The sequence below is a fragment of the Betta splendens genome, chromosome 16, assembly GCF_900634795.4.
Source record: "Betta splendens chromosome 16, fBetSpl5.4, whole genome shotgun sequence".
NCBI classification, from domain to species: Eukaryota; Metazoa; Chordata; class Actinopteri; order Anabantiformes; family Osphronemidae; genus Betta; species Betta splendens.
The window spans coordinates 5,728,092-5,738,091 of NC_040896.2; the positions used below are offsets into that span (position 1 = coordinate 5,728,092).

The 10,000-nt window shown below is 49.2% G+C and overlaps 2 protein-coding genes across 3 annotated transcripts in view; one reads left to right on the forward strand and one right to left on the reverse strand.

Annotated features, from left to right (window-relative positions):
• Positions 1-3,484, reverse strand: part of cpne4a (copine IVa) — a 19,236-nt gene extending 15,752 nt beyond the window's left edge. Inside the window, exons 1-3 of one of the 2 annotated variants that reach the window (XM_029128339.3) lie at positions 3,298-3,484; positions 2,247-2,433; positions 932-1,123 (exon numbers count right to left, since the gene is read on the reverse strand). In XM_029128339.3, coding sequence (XP_028984172.1) covers positions 932-1,102 — 171 coding nt within the window. In that variant the 5' untranslated portion in view covers positions 1,103-1,123; positions 2,247-2,433; positions 3,298-3,484. The remainder of the gene's footprint in view (positions 1-931; positions 1,124-2,246; positions 2,434-3,297) is intronic. The other variant, XM_029128340.3, reaches the window with a different exon arrangement.
• A 383-nt stretch (positions 3,485-3,867) lies between these two features.
• Positions 3,868-9,557, forward strand: cmtm6 (CKLF-like MARVEL transmembrane domain containing 6). The gene is made up of 5 exons (XM_029129424.3): positions 3,868-4,027; positions 4,522-4,645; positions 7,244-7,420; positions 7,565-7,660; positions 8,193-9,557. Exons 2-5 carry the CDS (start codon positions 4,529-4,531, stop codon positions 8,343-8,345), a joined length of 543 nt encoding a protein of 180 aa, XP_028985257.1. The 5' UTR covers positions 3,868-4,027; positions 4,522-4,528; the 3' UTR covers positions 8,346-9,557.
• Positions 9,558-10,000: the final 443 nt, after the last annotated feature.

Consider the following 10,000-nt stretch of genomic DNA (forward strand, 5'->3'; position numbering starts at 1 on the left):
ACAAAAGACAACTCTCTCATCTGCCTCTTTATGGGAAATTTCCACAACATGGGGTCTGATCATAAACAATGTATTGGAGAGGCTAGAGGCTCGAGCAGCTGATCTGTGGGGCACGGCCCGGCTCGCGTCTCCAGATCAGCGCAGACAGTGAATTTCGTCCTCAGCTGCTGGACTTGGTGTGTTGGTTCTGCTTCCTGTGATCTGGAGGCAGACGTCGGCTGAGACGGCACTCAGCTCTCTGACTCAGGTGTTGGTCTTATTTGTCACACAGTGAGTGAGGTTCCCTGAGTCTCCATCACTGCTGGGACCCGGTTGACACCAGGCTGGAGTAAAGTCGCACAACATGAAGAGAGAAGTGCAGATGAAAGTGGGCCGAGAGCAAACTGAAGGCGTGAATCGGACGCTTGTGTCCATGTGGACGCTTCATCCGCTTCTCAACCTCAGAGCAAACAGCTAAAAATACCAGACGCAAAGTGGGGCAGCAGAAAGCAGGTCTGCAACAACCAGGAAGCGCAGCGTGTGCTGCTAAGCCAAGCCCACGCAGCAACAGGAAGGGGCCTCATGACCTATGACCTCTGACCTTCACCCCCTCACACCTCTGTTTAGCCCCGCTCAGCTCCTGTGTTCTTCTCTAGGATTCACCCTGTCTGCCTTTACTGGACTCAGCACTAATTAAAAATAATTAGTTAGTTTTCCTCCAAAGGCGTCATTGATTGGTTGCAGCCTGATAAACAACCATTTAAGGATCAGCTGATGTTCCACTGAGAATGAGACGAGGTTGCGATTAATCCAGCGCTGAGAACTGGAACGTCTGTAGGAACCTACAGAGTAGATCTAGGTTCTCCCTCAAGCCCGGGTCTAGTGGCAGCTCTGAGCCAACACCTGGTATCAACGTGTAAAACCATGAGGTCCGGTTGCTATGGCAACATACCTCCATCCACTGCCCGTGTGACTTCATGTTGAGGACGATGCAGGGGTCGGGTTTGGACAGCGCGTCCCGGTCTGAGATGCCCTTACAGGTGACACGTAGCTCCACCTTGGTCAGACAGGGGCTGCTGAACAATCCCAGAGAGTTGGCCGCCGACTCGTAGATGTCGCTCATGATGGAGGCGGGACCGGAAGTCTGCAGGGAAAAGGAAAGGGGTCAACAGCTAATTCAGAGTCCCGCGTCTGTCTGCTCCTGTTTCAGTGAGGTTCAGTCCGTTTTGGTTCTGGCTTGTTGGCAGATCTTTGTGTTTTCTGTGCATCAAAATTTTGGCATTTTGTATCTGATACATGGCCTCCGCTGTGATCCCGGACCTCAGGACCCGCTGGACCCGGTGGGGGGTTCAGTACCTTGGTCTCAGTCCAATCGCTAACTCTACAGGATCATGCTAATTTACATATTTTAATTGGATGCCAGCGTTGACGCTCCACTGAACAGGTCTTACTGTAATTATCAGAATAACATCAGTTTAACACATTAACTGTATTTGACGGCACCAGTCAGACTCAGACGGACCCAATCAGGTTTTATGCACAGATCTACAGCAGCTACGACTTCTCGTCCGTTTCGTGACTCAAACGTGTGTCTTTGGACCTCATCTACTGATCTCACATTCACCATCACTCATCTGCCTCCATTTTCTCGTCAGCAGCAGTCGGATCTGATGAACCCACGGCTGCAGGACTGGTCCACTCAATGGACTCTACAGTAAAACATCCTCCTCGTTCGGACCAGTGGCTCCATCATGGGCGGGACCCTGAAGCCACACGACTGGGTCGAGTTGGAGTTAGTGAATATGTGAGTGGTTACTGACACGTGTGGTCCACTGGGTGGTCCTGTGCTTTGCTTCCTGTTTCTAGGATCAGGTCTGAGCTCGGTTCTGACATCCCTCTGAGATCTCTGTGATCAGACACCACCATTCTTTCATAACCATATTGTAACTTTATATATATATATATATATATATATATATATATATATATATATATATATATATATATATATATATATATATATATATATATATATATATATATTCTATTTCTACATCTATATGTCAGATTTTATATGGTCTGATTTATATGTGCATGTTGCATTGAGCATCTGGGACAAAAGTAATTTCCCTCAGGGATCAATAAAGTAATTCTATTCTATTCTATTCTATTCTATTCTATTCTATTCTATTCTATTCTATTAGTGGCTGTAATGACCCTGAAAACACCTGAATCTGTTATTAGTGAGTCTCAGCAGAACATTTCACCTCCACCGTCAGGTTGGATGAACCGAATCTTGAGGATTTCAAACGTTCAGCCTGAACCAACGGCACCTGTGGACCGGGTAGGAACCGGGTCACGGTTGTTAGCTCATCATCAGCCGTTGGTGCCGTGAAGCCCTTACGTAGCTTCTCACTCAGCGACAGATGGATCCAACCTCAGATTAAGAAGCTCCTGCACAACAACAACAGGATTCATCATTCATAATGCAGGAGAAAGGAGATGTTTGTGCTGAACAACAGAAACACTGAAGGAACGGAAAGCCCTGATCCCAGCACAGTGGACCGGGTCCGAGACAGTCCCAGCAACCGTCAGAAACCCAGAACACAGCCCCAGCTGCTCATACTACAGAGGAGCTGTGATGGACGGCATCGTGCTAAACCAGAACCAGAACCTGGTTCCACCTGAAGAACTGCAGCTAGTTTTAATCAGGACTTTGCATTAAGCTAAACATCAGCACATTGTCAGCATGTTTTATTCAGAGTTTAATTATTCATCTGCACGTTTCACATGAGAACGGAAACCGACCCTGTTCAGGAAGTTGTAGTGGAGGTTTCCATCGTATCCAGACAAACAGATCTTTCTTTTTTTAGAAGCAGATTTGGTCGTTTCCAGTCAGCCAGTTTGTTGTGTTCACTCACATTAACACAAACAAACCTGAGGCACTAATTTCCCAGCAGAGAACCAGCGCACACAAAACAGACTGGAGAAGCCGGTTTCCTTCAACACACACACGGACCCAGGCCCAGCACTTCATCATCACTTTGGGAGCAGAGAACTAAGCACCGGAACCAATGGTTCTGGAAAACGTACAAAACAAGTTTTTTGTGTGTGGCTGAAAGCAAAGGCAGAGAGCTGAAAAAGAAGCCGAGCCAGTGTGAGACCTGTAGCGCGGGAAAAGAATGGAAAAAAGCATGAAAACCAAACCCTCAGCCGGATCCACCAGAACCTGCAGCATCACAGCCCCAGATATCAGCATCAGCACCAGCGTCTGAGCTCTGAGCTGCAAAGCAGACGGTGAAGAGAGTCAGTGCTTACCTGCTCACAGGTGCATGAAAAGGAAGAAGGAGACGAAGAACCTCCAGAAAAGCACCAGAAAGTTTCCAGTTTCAGCTCAGACGGACTGAACTGAGATCAGCTCCACTCTGACCACGACCACCAGCATCCTCCTCTCCCTCCGGTTTCTACAGAGCCTGTGCAGCGTCGCGCCGCTCCTCAGCTTTTGTAGAGCGGGAAGCCTCGCACAAACCACAGAGAGGAGGAGGAGGAGGAGGAGGAAGAGCGAAGGAGCAGGCTGCAGCGCCCCCTGCAGGCAGGCAGCAGGAGGTGCAGGTTATGGAGAATACAGACACAAATACGAGACATGATTCGCAGTTTTGGAGCCACAAAGGGAGGATGGAGGTCAAAGGTCAAAACTATTTCATGATTAAAAGCAAACTCCCAGATGATTATTAAATGCAATTATATGAAGGGTCATTATCAGATCATGTTAGTATACGAACTGCAGTGTATTGACGGGGCTCCTCATTTTCTGAACACAGAAAAAATAATAATATAATAATACAGAACGGTCCAGAGGGGGGCGGTACCGAGCCTCGAACCGTCTATAAGCAGCAGAAGAAGAAGCACGAGTGGGACGGACACACACATACGCACGCACGCACGCACGAACACACACACACACACACACACACACACAGAGGAGGAGACGCGGAAGTTAGAGAAACAAAGCCAGAAGTTGTCGTGAAGTGCGCAGATCAACGAAACGGTGAGTTTTCAGCCGAAGGTTGGTCTTTTTAACCTTCTGCTGGCGTTGATTCACTTCCTGTTGTCGCTTTCTTGCCTTTCTCCACTTGAAGCTACGATTCTGCGTTTAAATCCACTCCGATCCCGTGTTAATGTAAAGTGTAGCTAAAGGTCCAGTGGGTCGTGTTCCGCCCTAGTATGAGCCGGAACCTTTCGCTCACAGCTGATCCATAACAGCCACAGCTCACCTGCGTGTTTTACTTTTACTCTGACGTCACCGCCATTAACTAAACTACACGCTCGTTGCAGGTTTGTGGAAAGGCCCACTCTTCACTGAACTCAAACCGAAACCAGAACCGCGTTTAAATAACGACCCTCCATTAGATGCTGCTGCAGAACCGTACCTTTCACTGCAGGTTCTTGATCTGACTCACTGTTAGGGTTGAGTCCAAGAACAAGCGGTTCTGACCAGGGAACAAAGCTGGCACGTGTCTAACTGGACTCTCTGTGTTTCAGTTCCATCATGGCTGCAAAAGAAGTTTATTCCCAGACGACGATCCCGAACCCCAAAACCTCCTGCTTCACGGTCCCTTCAGAACTTCTGCAAACGACCCGCTTCATATTCAAAATTGGTGAAGTGGTGAGTTCGGTGACACTTTCTTTTTTGAGCTGATAGATTATCTTCATTGAATAAGTGAGCAGGACCGTAAACCAGGCTCTGGGCTGTAAATCACACTCTGGACTGAAGCTCAGAGGTCACGTTTGCTGCTGCTGAGTCTGTCAGATTCATGTCAGAGCTGGAGACTGACCGGACCCGGATCAGGACGTTTGAGAGTAGATGCTGGACTGAAGCTTCGTGCTTCAGATTGAATCTTCCTACGTCCATGTTGCAAATTGTTTGGACCCCGATTGAAGGATGTGACTCTAATGTGAGCTGTGCTTCATTCCTGTCTGTTCACAGTCAGCTGTGCTCTTTTCTTCAGGCCAATGACGAGGCCAGTGTTCACTTTGGCTCCTCTGGTGTGTGTGTGTGTGTGTGTGTGTGTGTGTGTGTGTGTGTGTGTGTGTGTGTGTGTGTGTGTGTGTGTGTGTGTGTGTGTGTGTGTGTGTGTGTGTGTGTGTGCGTGCGTGACCCGTGTGCGTGTGTGCGTGCGTGACCCGTGTGCGTGTGTGCGTGCGTGACCCGTGTGCGTGTGTGCGTGCGTGACCCGTGTGCGTGTGTGCGTGCGTGACCCGTGTGTGCGTGCGTGACCCGTGTGTGCGTGCGTGACCCGTGTGTGCGTGCGTGACCCGTGTGTGCGTGCGTGTGACCCCTGTGTCTGACCCGTGTGCGTGTGTGCGTGCGTGACCCGTGTGTGTGCGTGCGTGACCCGTGTGCGTGCGTGCGTGCGTGACCCGTGTGCGTGCGTGCGTGCGTGACCCGTGTGCGTGCGTGCGTGCGTGACCCGTGTGCGTGCGTGCGTGCGTGACCCGTGTGCGTGTGTGCGTGCGTGACCCGTGTGTGTGTGTGCGTGACCTGCGCGTGTGTGTGTGCGCGCGTGCGTGTGTGTGCGCGCGTGCAGGCGTGTGTGTGTGTGTGTGTGTGTGTGTGTCTGACCCCTGTGTCTGACCCGTGTGTCTGACCTCTGTGTGACCTGTGTGCATGCGTGACCCGTGTGTGTGTGTGCGTGCGTGACCCGTGTGTGTGCGTGACCTGCAAGTGTGTGTGCGCGCATGCGTGTGTGTGTGTGCGTGTGCGTGCAGGCGTGTGCGTGCGTGACCCGTGTGTGTGTGTGTGTGTGACCCCTGTGTCTGACCCGTGTGTCTGACCTCTGTGTCTGACCTGTGTGCGTGCGTGACCCGTGTGCGTGCGTGACCCGTGTGTGTGTGTGCGTGCGTGACCCGTGTGTGTGCGTGCGTGACCCGTGTGTGTGCGTGCGTGACCCGTGTGTGTGCGTGACCTGCGCGTGTGTGTGCGCGCATGCGTGTGTGTGTGCGCGTGTGCAGGCGTGTGTGTGTGTGTGTGTGTGTGTGTGTGTGTGTGACCCCTGTGTCTGACCCGTGCGCGTGCGTGACCCGTGTGCGTGCGGGACCCGTGTGCGTGCGTGACCCGTGTGTGTGTGTGTGCGTGACCCGTGTGTGTGTGTGTGTGTGTGACCCGTGTGTCTGACCTCTGTGTCTGACCCGTGTGCGTGCGTGACCCGTGTGCGTGCGTGACCCGTGTGCGTGCGTGACCCGTGTGTGTGTGTGCGTGCGTGACCCGTGTGTGTGTGTGTGCGTGCGTGACCCGTGTGTGTGTGTGCGTGCGTGACCCGTGTGTGTGTGTGCGTGACCTGCGTGTGTGTGTGCGCGCATGCGTGTGCAGGCGTGTGTGTGTGTGACCCGTGTGTGTGCTCACTGGGAAGTGAAACTGTTGTGGATGTCGGTTGGGGAGCAGAGAGCTGTCGTCAGCAGATTTGACTCTCTAATGTCGCAACAGTTAACTGAGGAGTGAGGGCTGCATCCGGCCCGGTTCCGCCCTTTGCTCTGTTGCGTTACAGATGACCCGGCGCCCTGCTGCTGGGCGTGCTGTCAGATGGTCCATTGTGTGGCTCGGTGGCATCACTTCCAGGTTTGGGCTCCACTCGCTGCTGTGAAGCTGTTCATCACACACACTGATCTGGGATCAGCTCCTGATTCACTGAGCCGCTCAGTGGTTTTTGCCTGCTCTCTGCGCACCCATGTGTTCGTTTTCATCAGTGCTTTAGTTCTTAGAGGAAGCGTTGGTGCTGAGTGTGGGTGGACTTCTGCTTTACTGTGTGTTTGTGTAACTCTGATAGTCGGACCCTGCTGCAGTTAGAGATGTCCGGGTCCAGCTCTGGGCTCCTGATGAGCCAACAAGAATCAGTCTGATGAGGTCATGAGTCTCGTGAGGCGGGTTTGGGTCAGTACCAGCAGCAGTGCATGGTTTCACTGACCCTGACTGTTGTCATGTTTAGGGTCACATCATTGATCCCACAATGGGGAAATTTCTGTGTTTTTAGCAGCAGCGTGACAGTTGACAGGACAAGGAGAAGAAACGATAAAACACCAGTAATACCTGTGAAACAAGTGCAAATCAATTTACAACTTGGAGACCTGAGACACAGCACAACAACGGATTGTGACGATTGTGTCCCTGCAGTGCCGTGTTGTGTGGTGTGATGGCTGTGCAGCAGTCTGCTGCTGATTATTGGCCTCATAATGTTTCCAGCCTGTAACTGTCGCTTTGCCTCCTCAGCTCCTGTCCTTCGTGGCCTTCGTCCTGGAGGAAGTCATCAAAAGCTGCATCAGCTGCGGCCCGCTCTACTTCTTTGAGTTTGTCAGTTGTACAGCCTTCCTCTTCACGCTGCTGCTCCTCATCCTCCTCTCCACCACACTGCACACCAAAGTGGGAATCAGCTGCTGGGCCTCTCTGGTAAGAGCTGCTCCTCCAGTGCAGTCCACATCAGCTGTTCCCCACCTGCTGTCTGTGACTGTTCCCCGTCCTTCTGCCACGAAGCGCCACCATGGCGACCACTAACCTGATCAACTGATCTGTGTGTGACCTTGTGTTCTGCAGGACTTTGTCTACACCTCTGGCGTCTTTGTGCTGTTCCTCATCTCCTCCATCGTGTTTGCTTCAAACAGTGGGACGACAGTGGAGAGAGCAGCTGTGGTACCGACGTCTCCTTCCTTCCTTCCTTCCTTCCTTCCTTCCTTCCTTCCTTCCTTCCTTCCTTCCTTCCTTCCTTCCTTCCTTCCTTCCTTCCTTCCTTCCTTCCTTCCCTCCATCCCTCTATCCCTCCTTCCCTCCATCCCTCTATCCTTCCTTCCCTCCTTCCTTCCTTCCTTCCTTCCTTCCTTCCTTCCTTCCTTCCTTTCATCCTTCCCTCCTTCCCTCCATCCCTCTATCCCTCCTTCCCTCCATCCCTCCTTCCTTCCTTCCCTCCCTCCTTCCTTCCTTCCTTGCCTCCTTCCTTCCATCCCTCTATCCCTCCTTCCTTCCTTCCTTGCCTCCTTCCATCCATCCCTCTATCCCTCCTTCCTTCCTTCCTTTCCTCCTTCCTTCCTTTCCTCCTTCCCTCACCTTTGCCTCGCTCACTCCCTCCCTCTTTTTCTGAGCACCGTCTTTACTGCCTCTTCGTCTTGTTTTGTTTCTTCCCACACATCAGGATTTCAGAATGTTTTTCCTCCTACTCTTCCTCCAGGCATTCGGCTTCCTGGCAACAGGGATGTTTTTGGCAGACGCCATCTTTTTTATCAAGACGAATGGGTTTCCTTTAAAGAAAGACAGGAAGACGGAGAGCAACAACGGCAGCGCGGCTCCGGCTCCAGAAGAAGAGAAGCTCAGCGCTGAGTGACGAAGGGTGTCCTTCTTCAGGCTCGTGTCATGCTGACGTTTTTAATAATATCAAACCCTTATTTTCCATCACATCATAATCTCCCAGTAATGAACCCTTCACCTCAACAACATGGAGACGTGAGTCAGGGTTTGTTTAACACAAACAAGTTTTCTTGCTTTTTCTATGAATCATTATTAAATCCGGTGGAACCGCAATGATTAGCCGAGCAGCTAAGAGGTAAACACACACTGAGCTCTGCTGGTTCTTCGGGTTCATGTGGACGGGTTTCGGGACTGAGTGAGCGGGTCGACACGTGAGACCACGTTGAACTTCATGTGATTCCATGTTTTCCTTGAATCTACATCGTGTTTTATACTGTTTTCTATTTTTACACCTTTGCTTTGGTTAAGAAACACAATCAGTGGATTAGAGCTCCGTGTTTGTTCCTCACACTCGGTCTGCGGTTTTAGCTTTGTTTCATTGATTTTTAAGATTCTTTTCAATCATTCTGTATTTTTAAAATCCATGTTTTTTGAGAGTTTGTTTAAATATTCTGACGGTGAAGGAGAAGCTTTTTTGTATTTTGTTGTTTAAATCTTGGCCATTGATAACTTTAATTTTACTCCTGCGTGATAATTGTGTTGATTGTGGACTTTGGATTTGGTTAAGTGAACTGAACAAAGGAAGACACACAACATGCTCAGTTAACACCTCAAGACACACACAATGACTTTAAAATGAGGAAGGCAGAGGTGATTTCAGGTGTCGCCAAAGCCCTAATCCAGTCTTTGTTTGTCATCGTTCTGTTGTGATTTAAGCTTTTATGCCCAGAAATGAAGGTGGACTGCAAGTTAAAGAACAGGACAACCGAAACTCAACGGCACGTTGTTTCATATTTCCAAATGTTTAAAAAATATTATTCTCTATTATTGATTATATAATTACAGATTCATGTTCATACACATTTTTTCCTTTGTGTCCAAGTTCCAACTCAGGTAGATTAAAAGTAAAAATGAACTTTAACTGCAGCGTAAGAGAAATTAAGTCAGACGAGCCACAAAACAACACATATATGGTTAAAGAATCATCGAATCCTGACTCAATGTTTTTTTAATTAGTATCAGCCTTCAATATACCGTTCTATTCTGATCCGTGTATGAAATATAGGAATAGGTTTTACAAATGATTGCATGATTTATTCTGTTGTGTAATAAACAGATTTTTACCTTGTTCTGTATTTTTATTAATAGTTAGTGGAAAAGCTGGCAACAGCTATTGTTATCAGTTTTCTTTTTTATTACGCTTTTCGCTTGCTTTCTTCTTAATGCTTTGTCATAGAAACGTCATTCAACATTTTAAATGTGCATCATCGTTAGGAGACGTGGACTAATCAGCTTTTAACGTCAGTCAACAGATTTTTATAATGGTCGTCTATGGGAATCATTGTTGAACTTTTCATCAACTTGCCTTTTCATCAGCCTCTGTCATCGTCATACTTTGGCGTAGAAACATGATTTAAACTTCAAAAGCCTCTATCATGGTTCAGCTTATCTGTGTAAATCAGCATCCTCGTATCTTCTATAGTGTTTAACGTACTGTATAACTGTTTAAGCATTGGGTGGTTTTTGGTGGATTTCCAGCTTTTCCTTTAGTCTGAGGGCTCGTTTTTAAAG